Source organism: Choloepus didactylus, chromosome 2 (genome assembly GCF_015220235.1).
Source record: "Choloepus didactylus isolate mChoDid1 chromosome 2, mChoDid1.pri, whole genome shotgun sequence".
In the NCBI taxonomy this organism is placed as follows: domain Eukaryota; kingdom Metazoa; phylum Chordata; class Mammalia; order Pilosa; family Megalonychidae; genus Choloepus; species Choloepus didactylus.
In genome coordinates this window covers 119,618,147-119,644,707 of record NC_051308.1, presented here as the reverse complement: position 1 = coordinate 119,644,707, position 26,561 = coordinate 119,618,147, and the positions used below count along the sequence as shown (strand labels likewise).

General features: G+C 41.6%; 1 protein-coding gene across 1 annotated transcript; it reads right to left on the bottom strand.

The window, feature by feature from the left end:
• Positions 1-1,413: 1,413 nt before the first annotated feature.
• On the bottom strand, positions 1,414-26,352 carry REG4 (regenerating family member 4). The gene is made up of 5 exons (XM_037814958.1): positions 26,286-26,352; positions 23,226-23,323; positions 8,612-8,749; positions 5,571-5,679; positions 1,414-1,499 (listed from the first exon to the last, which is right to left on the bottom strand). Exons 1-5 carry the CDS (start codon positions 26,350-26,352, stop codon positions 1,432-1,434), a joined length of 480 nt encoding a protein of 159 aa, XP_037670886.1. The 3' UTR covers positions 1,414-1,431.
• Between the last annotated feature and the right edge of the window lie 209 nt (positions 26,353-26,561).

The window sequence follows — 26,561 nt, the reverse complement described above, 5'->3', positions numbered from 1 at the left end:
TCATCTTGTCTGAAATCGCACTATTAAGAAATTTATCCTTTGGGTTAACAAGCTTTTTTAAAGCCGTTTTTAATGCTTGGGAAGGGCGAGACATTATTTCTGATGTTTTCCTCCTTGTCAACCAAGAGTGACAAGGGCCTGGTGGGCATGGAAGCCGGGAGGAAGCGAGAAGACAGGAAAGGGAGAGTTGAAGGGGGAAAGCAGTTAGGGCCACTGTTCCTTTCTGTTTCATTTCCCCTCTCTTTGCTGTACTCTTCTTTCAGCCAGCACTCGACAGCTGGTCTTAACCTGCTCAAGTGTCAGATTGGGGTACAAGACTTTGCGTATTCCCAGTTTGCAGTTCTGCATGGATGGAGCAAGCGGCTAGCCACACATCCCGAACTGCATGGCCAAGCCATGTGTCCTCTTGTGGGGCATTTCCCTCTATGAAACGCAAACATGGCCATTCCAAAGCCACAGCTCCTCTAATGGTTGGGTCTGTATCGTTTCTTCTTGTACTGCCAACCAAATATCCCGACTAGGTGGTCATCCATCTGTAAGAGTGAAAAACTACTTCCTCATTATCAGAACAATCACTTCATAAGGAACCCCGAATCTCACAAGGCAAAGACAATCAAACGATGCAGGTTGTCAGTGTCCCCGGGTCAGCCCTACACACCAGCAGTGACTGTCATCCCCCTTCATAAACCACATTTCTCACAATGAAATAACATCCCCATGCACTCACCCCTGCTCAGAAATTGGCTGGGCATGCCACCTCCATCTCCCCCTCCTCAAACCAGGGCTGTGGCTGGGAAGGAAGCTATTTTGAGGAGCTGGGATGCTGAGGCAAGGAGGAAGGAGATGAAGAGACACTTGGGCGTGTTTCTTGAGACTTATTTCACCTTCCACTCCCACCGCCATTGAACTGAAACAGAGCATTCTTCTATGCACACAACTATCTATTAAAAGATGACCCTGGAACTTATTATAGTGCACACCGCACTAGAAGGGACTCTACTAGTAAATGTCCTCATGGCAAGAGGAGAAGTAAGCAGGTGGTGGAGGAGGAGGATATGGGCAAGGGAAAGACGGCAGAGTGGTGCAGAAGCTGACACAGCTAGAGGATACAAGATTTGGGTTTCTTCCTCTATCTCCAAATTTTCACTCCTTGTGGCAAAGAGCTAGGTCTTTTGTCAGTTAGGGCTGAACACTTCTATTCTGCCAGAGACAGCCCAGAGAGAGGGGAAGGAGGAAAGGGATTGGGGAGGGAGCATTTAGAAGCCACAGTCGTACAACACTGAGGTCTCTGTCTCAAGTCTAAAAAATGTCTGCACCGGCCTAGTCAGTCTTAGTTACTGTGTTTACTCCCTGAGATAATGATCAGATTTAGTGAGCATAACAGACAAGAAGAGGGAAGGGACCCCAGCAAGGGTTGGCAGGAATTTCATGCTACGGTTGGTACTTGCACAGGAAGTGCTGGCGCTTGTTGCATTGGTTGCTGTTCCAAGCTAAAAAACCTGTAAGAAAACAAACAAACATTTAAATCCATCTGGTTCTGTACCGAGTGACTTGTCAGAGTTTTCTAGGTCTTTTGCTGAGAGTAATGGATAACATACTAACTTTGTTACAGAAAGAAAAATAAGTTAAACCTCACACCATTGCAGACGTTCTGCTCCAGGCCTGCTTTTGAAGGAAGACAGGGCTTGATATGGATCAACTGAAAACGAAGGGATCTTTTGTATTTGAAACAAGGTGTCATACAGGTCTGAGGGTGATCTGTCCTAGAGCCCACAGCTGAGAACAAAAGGCTCCAAGAGGCTCCTGTATGAAGTTTACAATACTGGAGGCTGCTGAAGTCAGCCACTTCCAATAGCCTTGGGAAGGAACTGAGGTGTTTTTCAGAAGAGAGGTCCCACTGTTTCTCTTCCAGAAACCACAGAGTCACTTGTCACCTTGGGGTGTCTGCTGTAGTGTGGTGAGTTGTCACCTGGCTGGAGGTCTGCTTGACCACTCACCTGCCATCTGCACATGGTGCCAGTGTGTGTTTTGAGTGGGTGGGATGATAGGACTAGGAAGAGACGGCATGAAGCAAAGCCAAGCAAAGGGGGTAAGGAGTGCCCCCTCCAGTTCCTAGTTCTCAGGAGGCACAGAGGATGTCCATGCCAGAGCTGGGGCCACAGAGTGTGATGGAAATGGGGGCTACAGTCTTACTGGGAATCATCACAGTGTGGGGCAAAGAGAACGTGGCTTGAAGTCTCTAGCCAGGAATCTACTCCAGGAGCTGGGTGAGTCAGATCTGGGAACGCCTTTGCTTAGATTTGCTGCTTGGGACCGAGTCTCTCATCAGTGGGTCCCCTTAAGGTTACCACCCATCGAGCCCCAAGATAAGCTAGAATGGCAGCTTCCAACAAGGTCATCCCCATAGCAAGCTCACCCATGGGCTAGGGTGCAGTGTTTTTCCTCTCCTCCTCTCTCCCTCAGTGCCACAAGGGTAAGTGCAGAGAAGGGTATGGGTGGGAGACCCTATCCCCTTCCACTCCAGGCCACAGAGCCATGAGCCCAGCAGGCACTGGGATAAGCACTGTACATGCATTATGATGATGAGTACCTGTGATTATACCCTTTTATAGAGAGTTGTCAGGGCACAGAGATGTGAGAAATTTGCTCAAGGTCACACAGCTAAGTTAAGTGGAGGAGCTGGAATTCTAACCCAGGCATTCTGAATGCAGAGCCCGTGCTCTTGACCACAAACTATATATTGAAGATGAAATTTCTTTTCAAAGTGTAAAACCCTGGTTATCATTATTAAATGTCTCAAAGTGAATCAGTAGATAAGTCAGGAAGTACTGTGAGCCATGACTTTTCCAGAGATTCACAAAAGAAGAAAGGAGTTACACTGTGGTATAAAGGGGAGGGTCAGAAAGGGCAGGAGAAAGGATAAAATGTCTCATGCGACTGCCCTCTCCCCTACGTGGGATCTGACTCCCAGGGGTGTAAATCCCCCTGGCAACTCGGGATATGACTCCTGGGGATGAATCTGGACCCAACATTGTGGGATTGAGAACATCTTCTTGACCAAAATGGGGAAGCGAAATGAAACGAAATAAAGTTTCAGTGGCTGAGAGATTTCAGATGGAGTCAAGAGGTCACTCTGGTAAGTGTTCCTATGCACTATATAGATATCCCTTTTTAGGTTTTAGTGGATTGGAGTAGCTAGAAGGAAATACCTAAAATTATCAAACTGCAACGATTTTATAACTATGTAGCTTACATGGGGTGACAGTGTGATTAAGAAAACCTTACGGACCACACTCCCTTGATCCAGTGTATGGATAGATGAGTAGAAAAATGGGGACAAAAACTAAATGAAAAATAGGGTGGAATGAGGGGGGGGGATGATTTGGGTATTCTTTTTTACTTTTATTTTTTATTCCTATTTTTATTCTTTCTGGTGTAAGGAAAGTGTTCAAAAATAGATTGGGTTGATGTATGCACAACTATATGATGGTACCGTGAACAGCTGATCGTACACCATGGATGGTTGTATGGTATGTGAATATATCTCAATAAAAATGAATTTTAAAAAATGCCTCTTGTGATTTTTCAGAATAGAAATGAAAAGGAGAAAGTTCAGTCACACTTCACATGTATGGCTGTGCATTGGTACATTAATTATACCTTTTGAGTCTTAAAGGAAAAAAATAGTCACTGAGTTCGGGGGCAAAATCCATTATACACATATAAAATGACATTGATGGGAGCCAAGGGGATTGTCCTTTAAAATTCTATCTTCCACTAGTTTTTATCTAATCTTTACTCCATTCCTCATGCTTTTCTGTCTTGAGTGTCTGTATTCTGAATGCTAAGAGCTGGGCTTCAAGGAAGGGAATATAAAGGATGTGATGTTCTCAAGAGAATACCATTTCTACCTCAAAGGCAACTTCATTACTTGCAATTTTGCCGATATGAACACAGACTGACAGGGAAAAGATTTTTGTTTGAGAACTTTGTCTGAATCTCAAAATCACAGGGAGGGAAGGGACTTGGGAGGCATCTGGTCTACTGCTTCCCAAAAGCTGATCTGGTGTACATTCTCAGAAATTCTGATTTGGGGTCTGAAGAGAATCCTCAGAATTTGTATTTTAAAAATAAGGTGATTTTCGTGTGACATTGAGCCTTTCTCTAACACTTTTAATGCTTCAGTTACAATATATGCCAGCACCATTGTTTGCCTTTGCTTGGTTAACTTTAGAGATGGTTTTCTCACTACTTCCTGCGATAACCCATTACATTTTTGGACATGCTAATTGTTCAAGCTGTTTCCCTTATTTTGGGTTAGAAAGCTAGATTTTGATAGCTTCCACCTTTTATTCCTGGTTGTGTCTCTTCCTCTGAGCTAACTTATGCCTTTAACAGCAGCAACCGTGGGCTCTGCTAGACTGTGAAAAGCCCCTCCTCCGACCTCGTCTTATCTCGGAGGGTCTTCCCTGACATGCCTCAGAGTCTGCCTCCTCATGTTCATGCTTCACCTTTTGCTGTTAGAAGCTTTCCTTGCTCTCTTTTTTGCTCATCAAAGCTTTATCCATCAGACAGTAGTAACCCCTTGCTCTGTATCCTGCTGACAGCAGCCAGGTTGCCTTCCACCCTAGCCCCCACGCCTGAGTCCTCAGTCCAGACCCTGTCCCAGGCCCACTTCTCGGCTAGGAGGGGAGACCTGGTGTCTTTATGCCAGTCTTTTAAACCCACTGGGATGTCCTCAAGCATGACCTTTGGCATCAAGTCTCCTTTTCATGTTTAATATTCTGTGTTCTTGTTTTACAGGCGAAATCTTTTGCATCACTTATTAGCTGTGGCTCTCAACCTCCTCCTGCCCAGGGAACATATGGCAGTACCTGCAGCATTTTTGGTTGTCACAGCTGGGGAAGAGGGATGTGCTAAGGGTGTCCACTAAGTAGAGGCCATGGATGCTGCCAGACCTCCTACAATGCATAGGACAGCCCCAACACAAGGAATCACTGGGCCCAAAATGTCATCAGTGCCAATGTTGAAACTCTGATTTATTAGCTTAGAAAGCAAAGAATGAAAGCAGGAAAATGAGGAGGCTCAAGTGATTATGGGCAGCCTTCAGCTGCAGTTCTGGCCATCACATTCTGGGAACAAAACTCAGGGAAACAAACAAGAGGGAAGAACCTGGGCAAAGACTGGGTTTCCAGGGCTCATGGGGAACCCTAATTTTAAAAAGTTAGAAAGGAGTCATCCTGATTTGACCACATATATTTGTTCCCTATGGAATGGATTTCCTAAATTATGGCATATGCACCCCTCGTGGTATATAATATGATTTAAAAATGAATGTATTTAAGAAAAAGTGAAAAATAGTAAGTAGAAAACCAAACCACTGGTGCATTGATATTGAAAGATCATAAAGTGCTCTGGAATGACTGAAAGCTGGTAAACAATGTCTGTGGCAAGGCCATTGTCCTGTAAATAAACAGAGCTGCTAGTGTGGTCTCCATTTTCCCTCCTCATAGGTAAACGGAAGGAGCTGGGATCTGGGAAGCAGTACGGGGTGATGCATTAGGACTTACTGTTACGGTAGCTCATCTCAGCACAGGGCTGCTTACTTCCATCCAAGGACCTGCCAGACCAGGTTCTGTATAAATACAGGGCCCCGTCAATCCACTGCCACTGCTGCTTCTGCAAATAACAAGAGGTGCAAGAATTGTGCAGATTCATGAATCGACCTGCCACAGCCAAGACAGTCTCTTCAGCACCTTCCCTTTTTTTTCAGTTTTATTGATATATAGTCACACACCATACAGACATCCATGGTGTACAATCAACTGTTCACAGTACTATCATATAGTTGTCCATTCATCACCCCAATCTATTTTTGAACATTTTCCTTACACCAGAAAAAATCAAAATAAGAATAAAAAATGAAAGTAAAAAAGAACACCCAAATCCTCTCCCCACCCCAGCCTATTTATCATTCAGTTTTTATCCCCATTTTTCTACTCATCCATCTATACACTGGATAAAGGGAGTGTGATCCACAAGGTTTTCACAATCACACTGCCACCCCTTGTAAGCTACATAGTTACACAATCGTGTTCAAGAGTCAAGGCTACTGGGCTGGAGTTTCAGGTATTTACTTCTAGCTATTTCAATACATCAAAACCTAAAAAGTGTTATCTACATAATGCGTAAGAATGTCCACCAGAGTGACCTCTTGACTCCACTTGAAGTCTCTCGGCCACTGAAGCTCTTATTTTGCTTCATTTTGCATCCCCCTTTTGGTCAAGAAGATGTTCTCAATCCCACGATGCCAGGTCCAGATTCATCCCCGGGAGTCATATCCTGCGTTGCCAGGGAGATTTACACCCCTGGGAGTCAGATCCCACATAGAGGGGAGGGCAGTGAGATCACCTGCCAAGGTGGCTTAGAGAGAGAGAGAGAGGGCCACATCTGAGCAACAAAGAGGCACTTAGGGGGAGACTCTTAGGCACAATTATAAGCAGGTTTAGCGCTCCCTTATAGCAACAAGCTTCATAGGGGAAAGCCCCAAGACAGAGGGCTCAGCATGTCAAGCCATGTCCCCAATGTTTATGAGAACATCAGCAAAAATTTCAGGCCCCTTTTAAACATATTTTTTTAATTGTAAAAACTGGGAACTTGGGAAAGTACAGAAATGGGTAAAGAAGGAGAAACAGAGAAAATCATTCAATTCAATTACCAAGCAGAAAACATTACTAACATTTACCATATTTACTTCCAGGGTAAACATTTTTATATACCATGGTATTTTATGTGCTAAAAAATGATGTGGTCTTTAAAATATATATTCAACTTTGTATCTTGCTTTCCAAACATTTTTTGTTGATAAGGATGTTCCATAATTTACCTTAATAATTTCTCCCTTTGATTGATATTTATATAGCTTCCAATTTACAATTATTATGAAGAATACTGCTATAAACAACTTTGTGCATAAAGCTGTTACTGTATTTAAAATTATTTCCTTAGGCTAGAATTCCAGAAGTAGAATTAAGGGGTCGAAGGTTATGAATATTTTGAGGCTACTCATACACATTGCCAAATTGCTTTCCAAAAACTGTTGTAGGAATTTACATCCCCACCAACCTGGTGTGAATATAATTTCTCCATATCCTTATAAATATTATCCATTATGACATCTGTTTGGTCATCTGACTAATAAATTGATATTGTTATTTTAATTTGCACTTTTTATTGGTAGAGACTTGGCACAATTTTTAAAATGTTTATTAGCTACTTACTTTACTCTGTCAAGAATATATAAAAATTAAACTACAAAAATATCTGGTGGAAGTAGAAGTAAATATTCATCAGATCTCTGAATGAGAGAGTTCCAACTGATAGCAGTGTGAACACATAAAAAATGTAAACCTTCCGGTAGTCAAATAAACACCATTAAATGCTTAATAACTGTATAGAATACTTGTAACAACAATGGCAAAGGATTACTAGTTTTCCTATAATGTAATGCTCAGTGTTGATAATTATAAGTAAATACTAAAGTATAAACACAGACATTCATGAAAGAGAGTGTAGGAATGTATGGTACCTTCGGCAGTTTTATCCAGAAACAAAAAGTCTGGAGCTTCCCTCATTTCATTCCCTATGTTTGTTTGGGTTGACAGAAGCCCCACAACAAACCTGTAAACTGTGCCATTTCTTAGAATGATGTATTGATGGAGAGTGGTAATGAGAGTCCAGAAAAAAAAAAATAAAGATAACATTCAAAACATAATAGCATCTAGCTGGGGTGTTGGAATAGCTGGAAGGAGGTAAATGACACGGTGGAACTGTAGCCTACAGCATCCTTTGAAATTTGCTCTATAGCCACTCGTTCAATTGAGCTTTGAAAGTCTTCACCTTTCTGTATATATCCTATATTTCATAATAAGGAAAGAACTGAAACTGTGGAACTGTAACCTGTAACAATTTTTGAAATTACCTATATAACTGCTTGTTGAGCTTTACATTGAGAGATGACACCTTTCTGTATGTATGTTATATTTTCCAATAAAGGAAATAGCTGAAGTTGTGGAACTGTGACCCATGACATTCTTTGAAATTTGCTAACTATTTGTAGAATCATCCTTTGAAGGTTATCACTGTTACATATATATGTTAAAGTTCACAAGAAAATATGCATTTAAAAAAGCATAATAACATCTAAGAAAAAGTTTAGCTGAAAACTCTCAACTCTCAACTTCAACTCAGGATCTAATGGTGTTTTCATTAAGCTGGGTCTCATAATATGCCTTTGTATATATTCGCACATACACATGCTTAAATTTACACAAGCTTTATCTTAAAGGCTCTGAAACGCAGATAATTTTAAATTCTAAGATTCAGGAGGACAATTATCAGTCAGAAGGTCGACTGATATATATTACATGGTGCCATTTAAATCATACCCTCCACTGAGGACTGGAACTGGGTCCCTGACCCCAAGCAGCGGAGAAGATCCCCTACCCATGCCCCTTGTCACTGACCTACTCAGTTGGCCAGGGCACTTCCCAGAAAGGGCCCATCTTTTTGGCTTTCTCAAGAGGGCATTTGTGGCAAAGTCTAAGGTTACCTTCAGTGGGTCATGCAGGCCAATCCATACTGGCTGGTTTCTTTGATAGCCGCTTATGTATTCTGCTATGGCTCTGGCTTCCTTCGGGTTCAGGATAGATGCCAAGTGGGCTCCATTTCCATAGGACTGACACTCGAGCTGCGGAAGGAGAGGTCCCTTTAGTGACGCCTCGCGGTCTGAAAGCACAGCCTTGGGACTGTTAGTATGCCAAGCAGATGGACCCGCACAGATTGCCTCCAGAAGGTGTAATCTAAACCCCAATATGGGGGAAAACAGGACTGCCCCAGGTGTCCAGCTCAGAGAAAGAGGCAGCTCAAGACAAGGGCATGACTACGGAGCTGTGGGGTCAGAGAAGTGCCTGGAGTTCTGGTCTTGACTCTCATTAGTGTATGTGATCCTGACAAGTCACTTCATCTCTCTGAGGCTCAGTTTCCTCATCTGTAAATTGGACAAAATAATCAGATCTATACAAGGGAGTTGTTATGAGGATTAAGTGATAATACTGTATTTTCTCAACTCTAAGAATCTGTAAAATGTACCATTCTTTTATGTCCCACTAGGAAAGAAATTAAAAATCACTGCCAATTAGTCTACACGACACTGTTGTCTGTGGAGCACATCTGATTCCACAGGCATTACACTCGCATCTTACAGCTGATGACATATGGCAGTGCTCTTCGAGCATCTCCAAGCCTCTGGCATCTCACATACGCTGTTGCATTTCATCCTAGCCACAGTCTTAGGAAGTGGGGTTCACTCGTAGTATAAGGATGGAAAAATGGAGGATCAGGAAAGGATAACCAGATACAAGAATACAGCCCAGTTCTGCCTGACTCCCAAATCCATATCTTTTCTACTTTAAATTATTATTGCACTGTATGCAATAGATTGCAAGAGAATAACACATTGCAAATTGTAAACTGGTCTGTAACTTATTTTAATTGGTGCCAAATAGGTATAGGATGAAATGTCTAAAAATCTGCAGTAGTTCCTCCAGGAGAGAGGAAAATCCTCAATGTGTTGGTTTAGAATTTCTGAAGAACCTGTAGTATCGACTTGCCAATTTACTCAGCAGAGCCCTAGGATTTAATCTAGTTGGATTTTCAGGTTTCTTCCTCCCAATTAAGCTAAACCAGCCACTAATATGTATCTACTCTTGCAACTTCAAAAACTTTCAGCTCCAAACCAAAATCTTTCTTATACCTGAATATCTTTATATTGGTCCCTAATTTTTCCTCTGCAAAGGTGCTACCTTCTTTGATATCCAAGAGAGTGGCATCTGGATTTTTCCTCTGGAACACTGAATGATAATTGCCCACTATTTTAAGGATTATATAACACATGTAACATAATTAATTCTTATTCAATTAAACAAGACAAGCATCTGTGCAAATATATATATATATATATAAACTGGGGATTGTGTTATAGGATCTGTCAATATGATAAAAAGCTCACTTCATAAAAACATAGTTTTGACTGTGTTTGCTTAGGCTCTTGCTGCTTCAATGCTTGTCTCTAGCATCTTGCTCAGGATTGGATGTGGTCACTATTTAATAATAATTTAGTCCTCATGCTTGCAAACCACTGTACAGTACCAAAATGCTTTTATACCTGTAATTTCATTTGACTGTCAAATTTGTAAGACATGGAAGCCAGATTACCACTCAACATTTGAATGTCAACTGTGTATCAGACACAAAAGATTTCTGTGAAAGAAGATAACAAAAGGCTCAGAGATTTAAGTGATATTTTCCTTCCAAGTTCACACAACTGGCAGTGATTGAACTGAAGCTAGAACTCAGTTCTCTGCTTCTTAAGTCCAAGATCCCATTTATATGTCCTTGCAACTATTCTCTAGATTGGCTTCCAGAAATCTCAAGAACCAAGGTTAGCCAGTATTGGGGATTGAAAGATGTCCCTCACAAAAGATATGCTCAAGTGTTCATCTTCATTCCTGTGGGTGTGAACGCATTTGCAAATGAGACCCCTGAAGATGCTATTATTAGTTAAGGTGTGGGCTCCTTTGTTAATGGGATCCTCAAAGATCCTACTTACATGAAGCCAGATTGAATCAGAGTGGGCCTTAATACATATGACCGAAGTCCTTATTAGGTGAAGAACCTAGACAGAGACACAGACAACTGAGCAGGAGAAGTAGAAGCCATGTGGCAGAGTCAGAGATGCAAGCCAAGGGGCCCCAAGCATTGCAGCAAATCAGCACCAGAAAGCTACAGACTTCTGCAGAAAGCAGGTCTGTCAAGACTTTGATTTTGGACTTCAAAATCACAAGACCATAAAGTCCTGTTGTTTAAGCCAACCCATTGTGTGGTATTTGTCAGAGCAGCCCTGGCAAACTAAGACAGCCAGTAATGTTTGTAAGGAATCAAAGAGCCAGCAGTGGCCATGGTGTTGGTTTGTTGGTTCCCTTTCCCAGCACCTTCTGTGCACTCTGGTTCTGGGTTGTTATCTCTGCTAAAGCTCAGTATCCAACTTGTGGATTGTTCTTGCTTTGAGACAGGGAAGAGGAAACCAACTTGAATGAGCATCTACCATGAACCACAAGCTTTATACAAATTATTTTAATAAATCCTTCTGACAACTCCATGAGGTAACAAAGCGTTATCCCCATTTTATAGTAAGAGAACTGGCAAGTTAAGTTACAACAATAATCAATGAGTGTCAGTGTTGTGATTTAAACTCAAGTCACTACTACTTGAAAGTTCCTTATATATCTGAACTTTGTTTTCACAGAACTAATACAGAATCTCTGGGGTCAAGTAGCAGAATTTCCTTCCAATATTTCTTCTAATATTATACTGGGAGAACATATACATTCCAAGAGTTGGGGAGAAAGTCCATTGATTTCCATGAGCTCTTTTTCTTTCAATGGACTAAGGCTTTAGGGATGTGATGGAATCAATGTATTTTGCACGTGGGAAGATTTATGTTGTTTTGGGCTCCAGAGGACAGGGTATGATAGGTCGAATTATATACCCTAACAAACACACGTTCTTGATGGTAATCCTTGTGCTTGGGGAATATACATGCAAAATAAATTCATTCCATCACAACATCCCCAAAGCCTTAAGTAATTTCAGTAACAACTCTAAGTCCAAAGTCTCTTTAAAATCAGTTATGGGTGTAGTTTACCTGGGATAAAAGTCCTGTGGACCTGTGAAACCTAGAAAACAAGTTATCTGCTTTTAACAAACAATGGTAGGTCAGGAATTGAATATGCATTCCTATTTCAGAAAAGAGAAATTGGAAAGAAAGCAGAGGTCATGGATCCCAAACAAGTTTGAAACCCAGCAGGGCAAACTCCATTAGATTTCAAGGTGTGAAATCAATACTCTGTCCCTCTGAGCCTGCTGGAATGGCAGCTCCACTCTTCCCAAGTCCTTGGGCAGTGGCATTTATCTGCCTGAAAACCAGGTTGTAGGGCCCACCCTCTCCAAGCATTGAAGTAGTGGCCAAACTCCCCAAACACCAGGTATGAACTAGGTGTCATCTGACCCAACAAGCCATAAAGAATGTGTAAGCACAGCAGCACTCTATCATCAAATGGAAGTGGTATATATGAGATCAGGCTCAAACAGGCCTTGAAAGCACAAGAGGAAGTGGCACAAATGCCCATGGTCCCCCTTTTTGCCACATTAACTTCTCTTTCCTGCCTACACGTGACTGAGGAAGAGAAAACTTGGGCCTGGTTTACAGACAGTTCTGCATAACATGCAGGTACCACCCCAAAGTGGACAGTTGCAGCACTACAGCTCCTTTCCCTGAAGGACAGTGTTGAAGGGGAATACTCCCAGTGGGCAGAACTTCAGCTGTACCCCTGGTTGTTCAGTTTGCTTGGAAGGAAAACTGGCCAGAGGTATGTTTGTATATCAATTCATGGGCTCTGACCAATGGTTTGGCTGCGTGTTCTGGGACTTAGAAGGAACATGATTAGAAAATTAGTGACAGAGGGGCGGGGCAAGATGGAAGACTGGTGAGCTGTATGTTTTAGTTACTCCTCCAGGAAAGTAGGTAGAAAGCCAGGAACTGCGTGGACTGGACACCACAGAGCAATCTGTCTTTGGGCATACTTCATACAACACTCATGAAAATGTCGAACTGCTGAGATCAGCGAAATCTGTAAGTTTTTGCGGCCAGGGGACCCGCGCCCCTCCCTGCCAGGCTCAGTCCCGTGGGAGGAGGGGCTGTCAGCTCCGGGAAGGAGAAGGGAGAACTGTAGTGGCTGCTCTTATCGGAAACTCATTCTACTGATCCAGACTCCAACCATAGATAGACAGAGACCAGACACCAGAGAATCTGTGAGCAGCCAGCCCAGCAGAGAGGAGACAGGCATAGAAAAAAAAAAAACAACACGAAAAACTCCAAAATACAAGCAGAGGAGTTTTAGAGTTCTGGTGAACACAGAAAGGGGAAGGGCGGAGCTCAGGCCCTAAGGCGCATATGCAAATCCCGAAGAAAAGCCGATCTCTCTGCCCTGTGGACCTTTCCTTAATGGCCCTGGTTGCTTTGTCTCTTAGCATTTCAATAACCCATTAGATCTCTGAGGAGGACCCTTTTTTTTTTTTTTTTTTTTTTTTAATCCTTTTATCTTTTTCTAAAACAATTAATCTAAGCAGCCCAATACAGAAAGCTTCAAAGACTTTCAATTTGGGCACATCAAGTCAAGAGCAGAACTAAGAGAGCTCTGAGACAAAAGGCAATAATTCAGTGGCTGAGAAAATTCACTAAACACCACAACTTCCCAAGAAAACGGGGGTGTCCGCTCACAGCCACCATCCTGGTGGACAGGAAACACTCCTGCCCATCGCCAGCCCCATAGCCCAGAGCTGCCCCAGACAACCCAGTGTGACGGAAGGGCTTCAAATAACAGGCACACACCACAAAACTGGGCATGGACATTAGCCTTCCCTGAAATCTCAGCTGATTGTCCCAGAGTTGGGAAGGTGGAGCAGTGTGAATTAACAAAGCCCCATTCAGCCATCATTTGAGCAGACTGGGAGCCTCCCTACACAGCCCAGCAGCCCAGAACTGCCCTGAGGGGACGGCACTCACCTGTGACATAGCACAGTCACCCCTCAACAGAGGACCCAGGGTGCACAGCCTGGAAGAGGGGCCACTTGCAAGTCTCAGGAGCCATACGCCAATACCAAGGACTTGTGGGTCAGTGGCAGAGACAAACTGTGGCAGGACTGAACTGAAGGATTAGACTATTGCACCAGCTTTAAAACTCTAGGATCACCAGGGAGACTTGATTGTTAGGGCCACCCCCCCTCCCCGACTGCCCAGAAACATGCCCCACATACAGGGCAGGCAACACCAACTACACACGCAAGCTTGGTACACCAATTGGGCCCCACAAGACTCACTCCCCCACTCACCAAAAAGGCTAAGCAGGGGAGAACTGGCTTGTGGAGAACAGGTGGCTCGTGGACGCCACCTGCTGGTTAGTTAGAGAAAGTGTACTCCACGAAGCTGTAGATCTGATAAATTAGAGATAAGGACTTCAATAGGTCTACAAACCCTAAAAGAACCCTATCAAGTTCAGCAAATGCCACGAGGCCAAAAACAACAGAAAATTATAAAGCATATGAAAAAACCAGACAATATGGATAACCCAAGCCCAAGCACCCAAATCAAAAGATCAGAAGACACACAGCACCTAGAGCAGCTACTCAAAGAACTAAAGATGAACAATGAGACCATAGTACGGGATATGAAGGAAATCAAGAAGACTCTAGAAGAGCATAAAGAAGACATTGCAAGACTAAATAAAAAAATGGATGATCTTATGGAAATTAAAGAAACTGTTGACCAAATTAAAAAGATTCTGGACACTCATAGTACAAGACTAGAGGAAGTTGAACAACGAATCAGTGACCTGGAAGATGACAGAATGGAAAATGAAAGCATAAAAGAAAGAATGGGGAAAAAAATTGAAAAACTCGAAATGGACCTCAGGGATATGATAGATAATATGAAGCGTCCGAATATAAGACTCATTGGTGTCCCAGAAGGGGAAGAAAAGGGTAAAGGTCTAGGAAGAGTATTCAAAGAAATTGTTGGGGAAAACTTCCCAAATCTTCTAAACAACATAAATACACAAATCATAAATGCTCAGTGAACTCCAAATAGAATAAATCCAAATAAACCCACTCCAAGACATATACTGATCACACTGTCAAACACAGAAGAGAAGGAGCAAGTTCTGAAAGCAGCAAGAGAAAAGCAATTCACCACATACAAAGGAAACAGCATAAGACTAAGTAGTGACTACTCAGCAGCCACCATGGAGGTGAGAAGGCAGTGGCACGATATATTTAAAATTCTGAGTGAGAAAAATTTCCAGCCAAGAATACTTTATCCAGCAAAGCTCTCCTTCAAATTTGAGGGAGAGCTTAAATTTTTCACAGACAAACAAATGCTGAGAGAATTTGCTAACAAGAGACCTGCCCTACTGGAGATACTAAAGGGAGCCCTACAGACAGAGAAACAAAGACAGGACAGAGAGACTTGGAGAAAGGTTCAGTACTAAAGAGATTCGGTATGGGTACAATAAAGGATATTAATAGAGAGAGGGGAAAAATATGGCAAACATAAACCAAAGGATAAGATGGCTGATTCAAGAAATGCCTTCACGGTTATAACGTTGAATGTAAATGGATTAAACTCCCCAATTAAAAGATATAGATTCACAGAATGGATCAAAAAAAATGAACCATCAATATGTTGCATACAAGAGACTCATCTTAGACATAGGGACACAAAGAAACTGAAAGTGAAAGGATGGAAAAAAATATTTCATTCAAGCTACAGCCAAAAGAAAGCAGGTGTAGCAATCTTAATCTCAGATAAAATAGACTTCAAATGCAGGGATGTTTTGAGAGACAAAGAAGGCCACTACATACTAATAAAAGGGGCAATTCAGCAAGAAGAAATAACAATCGTAAATGTCTATGCACCCAATCAAGGTGCCACAAAATACATGAGAGAAACACTGGCAAAACTAAAGGAAGCAATTGATGTTTCCACAATAATTGTGGGAGACTTCAACACATCACTCTCTCCTATAGATAGATCAACCAGACAGAAGACCAATAAGGAAATTGAAAACCTAAACAATCTGATAAATGAATTAGATTTAACAGACATATACAGGACATTACATCCCAAATCACCAGGATACACATACTTTTCTAGTGCTCACGGAACTTTCTCCAGAATAGATCATATGCTGGGACATAAAACAAGCCTCAATAAATTTAAAAAGATTGAAATTATTCAAAGCACATTCTCTGACCACAATGGAATACAATTAGAAGTCAATAACCATCAGAGACTTAGAAAATTCACAAATACCTGGAGGTTAAACAACACACTCCTAAACAATCAGTGGGTTAAAGAAGAAATAGCAAGAGAAATTACTAAATATATAGAGACGAACGAAAATGAGAACACAACATACCAAAACCTATGGGATGCAGCAAAGGCAGTACTGAGGGGGAAATTTATAGCACTAAACGCATATATTAAAAAGGAAGAAAGAGCCAAAATCAAAGAACTAATGGATCAACTGAAGAAGCTAGTAAATGAACAGCAAACCAATCCTAAACCAAGTACAAGAAAAGAAATCACAAGGATTAAAGCAGAAATAAATGACATAGAGAACAAAAAAACAATAGAGAGGATAAATATCACCAAAAGTTGGTTCTTTGAGAAGATCAACAAGATTGACAAGCCCCTAGCTAGACTGACAAAATCAAAAAGACAGAAGACCCATATAAACAAAATAATGAATGAAAAAGGTGACATAACTGCAGATCCTGAAGAAATTAAAAAAATTATAAGAGGATATTATGAACAACTGTATGGCAATAAACTGGACAATGTAGAAGAAATGGACAATTTCCTGGAAACATATGAACAACCTAGACTGACCAGAGAAGAAATAGAAGAACTCAACCAACCCATCACAAGCAAAGAGATCCAATCAGTCATCAAAAATCTTCCCACAAATAAATGCCCAGGGCCAGATGGCTTCACAGGGGAATTCTACCAAACTTTCCAGAAAGAACTGACACCAATCTTACTCAAACTCTTTCAAAACATTGAAGAAAATGGAACACTACCTAACTCATTTTATGAAGCTAACATCAATCTAATACCAAAACCAGGCAAAGATGCTACAAAAAAGGAAAACTACCGGCCAATCTCCCTAATGAATATAGATGCAAAAATCCTCAACAAAATACTTGCAATTCGAATCCAAAGACACATTAAAAAAATCATACACCATGACCAAGTGGGGTTCATTCCAGGCATGCAAGGATGGTTCAACATAAGAAAAACAATCAATGTATTACAACACATTAAAAACTTGAAAGGGAAAAATCAATTGATCATCTCAATAGATGCTGAAAAAGCATTTGACAAAATCCAACATCCGTTTTTGATAAAAACACTTCAAAAGGTAGGAATTGAAGGAAACTTCCTCAACATGATAAAGAGCATATATGAAAAACCCACAGCCAGCATAGTACTCAATGGTGAGAGACTGAAAGCCTTCCTTCTAAGATCAGGAACAAGACAAGGATGCCCGCTGTCACCACTGTTATTCAACATTGTGCTGGAAGTGCTAGCCAGGGCAATCCGGCAAGACAAAGAAATAAAAGGCATCCAAATTGGAAAAGAAGAAGTAAAACTGTCATTGTTTGCAGACGATATGATCTTATATCTAGAAAACCCTGAGAAATCGACGATACAGCTACTAGAGCTAATAAACAAATTTAGCAAAGTAGCGGGATACAAGATTAATGCACATAAGTCAGTAATGTTTCTATATGCTAGAAATGAACAAACTGAAGAGACACTCAAGAAAAAGATACCATTTTCAATAGCAACTAAAAAAATCAAGTACCTAGGAATAAATTTAACCAAAGATGTAAAAGACCTATACAAAGAAAACTACATAACTCTACTAAAAGAAATAGAAGGGGACCTTAAAAGATGGAAAAATATTCCATGTTCATGGATAGGAAGGCTAAATGTCATTAAGATGTCAATTCTACCCAAACTCATCTACAGATTCAATGCAATCCCAATCAAAATTCCAACAACCTACTTTGCAGACTTGGAAAAGCTAGTTATCAAATTTATTTGGAAAGGGAAGATGCCTTGAAGTGCTAAAGACACTCTAAAAAAGAAAAACGAAGTGGGAGGACTTACACTCCCTGACTTTGAAGCTTATTATAAAGCCACAGTTGCCAAAACAGCATGGTACTGGCACAAAGATAGACATATAGATCACTGGAATCGAATTGAGAATTCAGAGATAGACCCTCAGATCTATAGCCGACTGATCTTTGATAAGGCCCCGAAAGTCACTGAACTGAGCCATAATGGTCTTTTCAACAAATGGGGCTGGGAGAGTTGGATATCCATATCCAAAAGAATGAAAGAGGACCCCTACCTCACCCCCTACACAAAAATTAACTCAAAATGGACCAAAGATCTCAATATAAAAGAAAGTACCATAAAACTCCTAGAAGATAATGTAGGAAAACATCTTCAAGACCTTGTATTAGGCGGCCACTTCCTAGACTTTACACCAAAAGCACAAGCAACAAAAGAGAAAATAGATAAACGGGAACTCCTCAAGCTTAGAAGTTTCTGCACCTCAAAGGAATTTCTCAAAAAGGTAAAGAGGCAGCCAACTCAATGGGAAAAAATTTTTGGAAACCATGTATCTGACAAAAGACTGATATCTTGCATATACAAAGAAATCCTACAACTCAATGACAATAGTACAGACAGCCCAATTATAAAATGGGCAAAAGATATGAAAAGACAGTTGTCTGAAGAGGAAATACAAATGGCCAAGAAACACATGAAAAAATGTTCAGCTTCACTAGCTATTAGAGAGATGCAAATTAAGACCACAATGAGATACCATCTAACACCGGTTAGAATGGCTGCCATTAAACAAACAGGAAACTATAAATGCTGGAGGGGATGTGGAGAAATTGGAACTCTTATTCACTGTTGGTGGGACTGTATAATGGTTCAGCCACTCTGGTAGTCAGTCTGGCAGTTCCTTAGAAAACTAGATATAGAGCTACCATTCGATCCGGCGATTGCACTTCTCGGTATATACCCGGAAGATCGGAAAGCAGTGACACGAACAGATATCTGCACACCAATGTTCATAGCAGCATTATTCACAATTGCCAAGAGATGGAAACAACCCAAATGTCCTTCAACAGATGAGTGGATAAATAAAATGTGGTATATACACACGATGGAATACTACGCGTTAGTAAGAAGGAACGATCTCGTGAAACATATGACAACATGGATGAACCTTGAAGACATAATGCTGAGTGAAATAAGCCAGGCACAAAAAGAGAAATATTATATGCTACCACTAATGTGAACTTTCAAAAATGTAAAACAAATGGTTTATAATGTAGAATGTAGGGGAACCAGCAGTAGAGAGTAATTAAGGAAGGGGGAACAATAATCCAAGAAGAACAGATAAGCTTTTTAACGTTCTGGGGATGCCCAGAAATGACTATGGTCTGTTAATTTCTGATGGATATAGTAGGAACAAGTTCACAGAAAGGTTGCTATATTATGTAACTTTCTTGGGGTAAAGTAGGAACATATTGGAAGTTAAGCAGTTATCTTAGGTTAGTTGTCTTTTTCTTACTCCCTTGTTATGGTGTCTTTGAAATGTTCTTTTATTGTATGTTTGTTTTCTTTTTAACTTTTTTTTTCATACAGTTGATTTAAAAAAGAAGGGAAAGTTAAAAAAAAAAAAAAAAAAAGAAAAAAGACAAACAAGGAAAAAAAAAAAAAAGATGTAGTGCCCCCTTGAGGAGCCTGTGGAGAATGCAGGGGTATTCGCCTACCCCACCTCCATGGTTGCTAACATGACCACAGACATAGGGGACTGGTGGTTTGATGGGTTGAGCCCTCTGCCATGGGTTTTACCCTTGGGAGGGCGGTTGCTGCAGGGGAGAGGCTAGGCCTCCCTGTATTTGTGCCTAAGAGTCTCCTCCTGAATGCCTCTTTGTTGCTCAGATGTGGCCCTCTCTCTCTGGCTAAGCCAACTTGAAAGGTGAAATCACTGCCCTCCCCCCTACGTGGGATCAGACACCCAGGGGAGTGAATCTCCCTGGCAACGTGGAATATGACTCCCGGGGAGGAATGTAGACCCGGCATCGTGGGACGGAGAACATCTTCTTGACCAAAAGTGGGATGTGAAAGGAAATGAAATAAGCTTCAGTGGCAGAGAGATTCCAAAACGAGCCGAGAGGTCACTCTGGTGGGCACTCTTATGCACACTTTAGACAGCCCTTTTTGGGTTCTGGAGAATTGGGGTAGCTGGTGGTGGATACCTGGGGCTGTCAGGCTACAACCCGGAACCCATGAGTCTCGAAGACAGATGTATAGGAATGTAGCTTGTGAGGGGTGACAATGGGATTGGGAAAGCCATGGGGACCACACTCCACTTTGTCTAGTTTATGGATGGATGGATAGAAAAATAGGGGAAGGAAACAAGCAGACAAAGGTACCCAGTGTTCTTTTTTACTTCAATTGCTCTTTTTCACTCTAATTATTATTCTTGTTATTTTTGTGTGTGTGCTGATGAAGGTATCGGGGATTGATCTGGGTGATGAATGTACAACTATGTAATGGTACTGTGAACAATCGAAAGTACGATTTGTTTTGTATGACTGCGTGGTATGTGAATATATCTCAATAAAATGATTAAAAAAAAAAAAAGAAAATTAGTGACAAAGAGAACTGTGGGAGAGGTATATGGATAGACCTTGCTGAGTGGACAAAAATCATGATGATATTTGTGTACCATGGGAATGATCACCACGGGGTGATTTCAGCAGAGGAGAACTTTAATAATCAAGTGGATAGGATAACCCATTCTGTGGATACCAGTTGGCCTCTTTCCTCAGCCACTCCTGACATTGCCCAATGGACTCATGAACAAAGTGGCCATGATGGCAGGGATGGAGGTTATGCATGAGTTCAGCAATACTCTGAACTGAGTTCAGTTCCACTCTCTAACGGTGGCCTGGCTACAGCCACTGCTGAGTGCCCAATCTGCCAGCAGTAGAGACCAACACTCAGTTCTTGATATGGTACCATTCCCCAAAGTGATCAGCCTGCACCCTGATGACAGGTTGATTACTGCATGAAATGGGTAATCAGTATCATGAAAGGGGCAGTGTTTGTTCTTACTGGAATAGACAATCTGGATATGGATTTGCCTTCCATGCACACAGTGCTTCTGCCAAAACTAACATCTTTGGACTTACAGGATGTCTTATCCACCATCACGGCATTCCACACAGCATTACTTCTGATCAAGGAATCTATTTCACAGGAAATAAAGTGCATCAATAGGCCCATACCATTGGAATTAAATGTTCTTAACATCTTCCCAGTCATCCTGAAGAAGCTGGATTGATAGCATGGTGGAATGGTCTTCTGAAGATTCAATTATGGTGCCAATTAGGTGGCAATACCTTGCAGGGCTGCATATGCTTTAAATCAGCATCGAATCTACAGTGTTTTTCCTTTAGGCAGGATTCATGAGTTCAGGAATCAATGAGTGGAAATGAGAGTGGCACCAGTCACTATTATAGTAAGCCACTAGAAGTATTTTTTGCTTCCTGTCCTCATGACATTATGCTTGACTGGTCAAAAGGTCTCAGTTCCTAAAAGAGGAGTGCTTCTACCAGGAGATATAACAATGATGCCATTGAACTGGAATTAAGACTGCCACTTGGCCAATTTGGACTCTTCATACTGATTCAACAGGCAAAGAAAGGAATTACTGTACTGGCTGAAGTGACTGATCCTAATTACTATGGGGAAATTGGATTGCTACTACATAATGGAGGTAATGAAGCATACCTGTAATACAGGAGATAACTTAGGGCATCTCTTAATACTACCATGCTTTGTGATTAAAGTCAGTGAAAAACTGCAACAGAATCAATGGTCCAGACGCTTCTGGAATGAAGGTTTGGGTCACTCCACCAGGCAAAGTACCAAGACCAGCTGAAGTGCTTGCTGAGGGTAAAGGGAATATGGAATGGGTACTGGAAGAACGTGATTATAAATATAAGCCAAGTCTGTGCGTACAGTTTCAGAAATGAGGACTAGAATGGTTATGAATATTTCTTCCTTATTTTGTTATCAATCTGTTTGCATGTATAAATAAAGCAAATTAGCCTTGTTTTCTTCACTATCTTATCTCTTTTTCATATAACATAAGTTGTATTAACCTTATGTCATAGTATTTAAGTTACAGGATATCAAGGATAAGAGTGAATATCACCCAAGGACTTGCTTCCTCTTTTGGGAAAAGGGTTAGTGCATTTTCATTTTGGACAGTTATATTAGGCAAAAGTATAACTATGTTATTGTTTTTAATCGGAGATTAAGTAGATGTGCATGGGTGCCAAGTTGATAAGGGGTAGATTGTAATGGTTAATTTCATGTGTTGACTTGGTTACATTATGCTGTCCAGTTGTTTGGTCAAGCAAGCATTAGCTCGATTGTTACTGTTAGGGTGTTTCATAGATGGATTTGCATCTATATTCATCTATAGCTGCCTGCATCTACAATCAACAAAAGAGATTGCCCTTAACAATGAGGAGAATCTTCTTATCCAACCAGTTGGAGGTCTTAAAGCCAAGTCTAAGGATTTCAGTAGTCAGAAAGAAGCAATCCTACCTCTATTTCAGCCAGCTAGCTTCTCCAGAGGAATTCAACCTCACCTTTATCAGAGTTTCCAACTTGCAGACTGCATACAGAATTTGGACTTGCTAATTCCCACAGTTACATGAATCAATCCTTATAATAAATCTCTTAAGATTTACATATATATATATATATATATATATATATATATATAGTCTCCTGTGAGTTCTTGTTTCTCTGGAGTACTCTGACTAGTACAGGGTCATTGTTGGGTTCTATGTAGGGATTCTGAGATTGTCTCAAGCCCAGATCATGCAAAGATTTACAAGTCGCTCCAGGTTCACTCATGTAGCTCACTCAATCAGTCACAACCACAACTCTGGAAGACAATAGCACTGAATTCTCAGCTCCCTCTGAGGTGACTTATTTTGACTATTTGGCCATCTTTTAGACAAAGCTTCAGTGAAATAAAATCAGCACATTTGTTAGGTTCTATAAGCAATAAATCCATTTGTTTGGACTATTTTGCTTCCTGACAGGTGGCTCTGCCTGTTTTTCTGGTAAGTCCTGAAAAGGAGTTCAGTTATTCTTTCTGTACATTCCTCATCTTCACAACCTCCTTTGGTTTTTATATTTCTGTCTTCCTTTCTTTCCAGGAGCTCGTTGAGGGCAGAGGCTGCTTCTTATTCATTCTTAGTTCTGTGCAGCCCTTCCAGGTCCTGGGCATACAGAACCTGTTCTATCAATGTATTTTACCAGCCAAGTACCCAGGAAGTACCCGGATCCAGAGCCAAACAAGAGAACTGGGCTCTGGCTGACCCTTTGCTCTGGAAGTGTCAGCCTAGGCATGGATCACGTTTCTCACCTCAGCTTCAGACCAATTCCTCAGCTTTCGGAAGTACCCATAGCAATTGGACTTGTGGTAAAACCATCCGGTAGCACAGCTGGGTCTCATGAGGATACCTGCGCATAAACAAAAGACGTTTACAAGCTATCATGGCAAAAGCAGAGTGGAGGTCAAGCATTTAAAATTCAAGGCATCACAGGAGAGAATGAAGAGCGTAAATGATAGTTTTAGGCATTACATGGAGAGGTCCCTTTGGCCTTGTGTATCTCTGCATCCTTCTGTTTCTTTCTGTGTCTTTATTTCTCTCCCGGTCTCTCTACTCTCTGTGTCTCTTTCTTTGTCTCTTTCTGTTTGTCTTGGTGCCCTTGTGTGTCTTTCTGTGTCTGTGACTGGCTGGCTGTTTCTCTGCCTCTCATTCTTTTCTTCTTTCCTTCACACCCGTCTCCCCCTCTCCATTCTCAGTGTCTTTCTTCCCCCCATCCCCCTTCCTTCCTTCTCCTTTCCTCTCTCCACCTCCTTTCCGCAGTATGGCAGCTGTGGCCATGTGCCCCCTTGTGGAGACTTGTTAGTGCCTAGAAATACAGCTAACAGCTGCTCTGCCGGGGCTGCCGCTCTGGCTTTAACTACTCCATACATTTGTTGAGCATTTACTATATGCCAGGCACTGTTCCAGGCAATCTACATATACAATATTCTACTCATCCCCATAAAAGCCGTGTGAATGCCATATAGGCATGTTCTAGATGAGGAAACAAAGGCAGAGAGAGATTGTCGTTTTCCAGTGTCCCACAGCTAATAAGTGATAGAGACAAGATTTGACCCTAGAAAGTCTGACTCCAACTAGGAGCTCTTAGGCATCTTAGTCGTCATGCTCAAGTTATTTGTTGTAAAAAGCTTATTCATTCAGATTGCCTTATTTAATTTCCAGAGTCTCTCTGAGGGACAGGGATGGATATCCCCACTGTACAGAAAAGAAAACCTTTTCAGAGCGCCAAGGTGACCCGATAGTGAGTGCCGTGGGAGCTGGGAGAGGAGCCGATGCAGCCTCATGGGGTCCCAGAACCCTGACCCCACCTCTTATGGGGCTAGAACTCTGCATAACTGCCCAGGTCCTATCAGGAGTTTTTGGCTCCTTGCACCCGGCCTGGGCTACTCCACCACTTACTATATATGTGCACTTGAGAACATTTAACCTCTTTTAGTTTTAGTTTTCTTTTCTATAAAATCCTATTAACAATACATACCATCTTCACAGGGTTGTTGGGAGGACTAATTGAGGTATTACATGTACGGTGATGAGCACAGAGTTTAGAACATGGTAATCCCTCAATACATAGTAGTTGTTTAATAGTTACTATTTTAAATAATCATAAGTATCATTACAACCAGCATAATATTTTTGAAAAAGTTTTCTATTGCCCATAAATCATGCTGCTCCATGTCTTTCCACTCACTGACTCAGTGACATACATTGTGACAGGCATGTGTTGCTTCAGTAACAGGTTGGGACAAAGAAATCACTATTGAGGCAATAATCGTAATAATCTCATTGGCCAGGTTTTGTTGAGAGAGAACATTAATTTCTACACTGCCCATATTTCCTTTGTCAAGTGAAATATTAGACTTTCCCCATGAGCCGTAGCATGTAGAATATATAGGATTTGTCATAAGAGTAGTTTCCGCAAGATATTAAGAATAAGTAGAAAGTCCCATGTACAGCTAGGAGGGAGGAAGATCAGGCAAAGAAGACCAGAAGGACAAGTGGTGAGTGTTCTGGCTCTATTTTCTCCAGGGGAGAGAAACCAGAGAGGTTTGTGAAATCCCAGAGTGGGCGACTTGTTTTTTCACTCTGCAGGGTAGAGCCTGGGCAAGTTTCAAGCTCCCCTAGGCAAGTGTGAAGTTGGCACAGCACCAGAGCAACACAGACCATCCTAGACATTGGCTGGAAACAGCCAGGGAAAGTGACTCAGCCAGAGGGGCTTAAGAGTAGCCTACCGGAGTGTCTTGCACACTCTACCATGGGTCAGAGAAAGTGGCTGAGTTCCCCAGGTGCCAAGAAGCCATAGACAGTTGACAGAACCAGTGACTAGAAATAGACATGGGGTTGGGAGCTGAGATCCACAGTGTACAAGGCTATGTCAAGTGTAGGTTAAGGCAAGGACTACAGACTTCAGCCATCGAAGTCAACAAGATGTCCAAAGAACCCTGCTTCTCTTCATATTTTTTTCCAACTGATTAATCCTCAGCTTGGCAAAGCATATGCTCTGGTGGGAGAGGCTAAATTATATTCAGCCTTTGCTCCTCTACATAAGGCCTACTACTCAACAGAAGTGCTGCTCAAGCATGGTTTGTTCACTTACTGTTCTACAGATAACACGCAGAAAGGTTGCATAGCACTGCAAAAGGCACCAGGACTAGGAGCCAGAATATCACATAGGCTTGCTGTGTGACCTTGGGCAAGTTTCCACCCCTCTCTGGGCCTCAATTTCCTCATAAATGGAACAAAAGAGTTACAACAGGGGATTCCATCTTCCCTACCATTTTAAAGTTCTGTGATATTTATTTTTAGCTCACTCAAGTTTTCTTCCCCTGCTTTTTCCACTGGTAGATTCCTTGGTATCACTTTGTTGACAATTTTCTTTGTACTTAATGCTGGGTCCTTAAGTGGGTAGGAACCATTCTCCAACTAGGCTGTAAGCCCCTTGCAAACTGGAATCCTTGATAGGCTCAAATAGAAAAAACGGTATGCAAACACTGAAGTTTTCATTATAGCTATCACATATTGACTACCTGCTAGGTGTCAGATGTTTAAACACATTCTGTCTCTACCCTTCACAATAAACTTGCAAAATAAATAGATTGCAAAATAAATATTTTAATGTACATTTAATTGGTGATTTAACTATGGCTCCCAACCTTACAGGATTGGGTGGGATTTGTTGGATTCTAAAGCCCTTGCACTTTTTTACCACACCACATTGTCTTTAATTCCCATTTCAGGCAGTTTCCTGCAGATATGTCATGTGCTGCACAAACACTGACTGTGAGATCAATTCCAGCTAAGTGACTGATACTCACCACCCAGGACTTCAGTGCTGGCTGCACAGGTCAGCAGTAGGAGCAGCCACCTGCTTTTGGAAGCCATCTCTCGTCCCCTTCCCCTGCTGACCGAATGCTCAGGGAAGCTCTACTAAAAGGATCTCAGTGTTCTCCTTGAGTTTTTCCTTGGAGCTCCTGGATTCAACTAGATCTGCAATCTGAGCACATTTGCACTGGTGAGAAGGAGTGAGGACTTTAGCCTTCAGGTCACAAATAGAGCAAAAGAATATTTTTCTGGCTAAATTCCAGATCTAC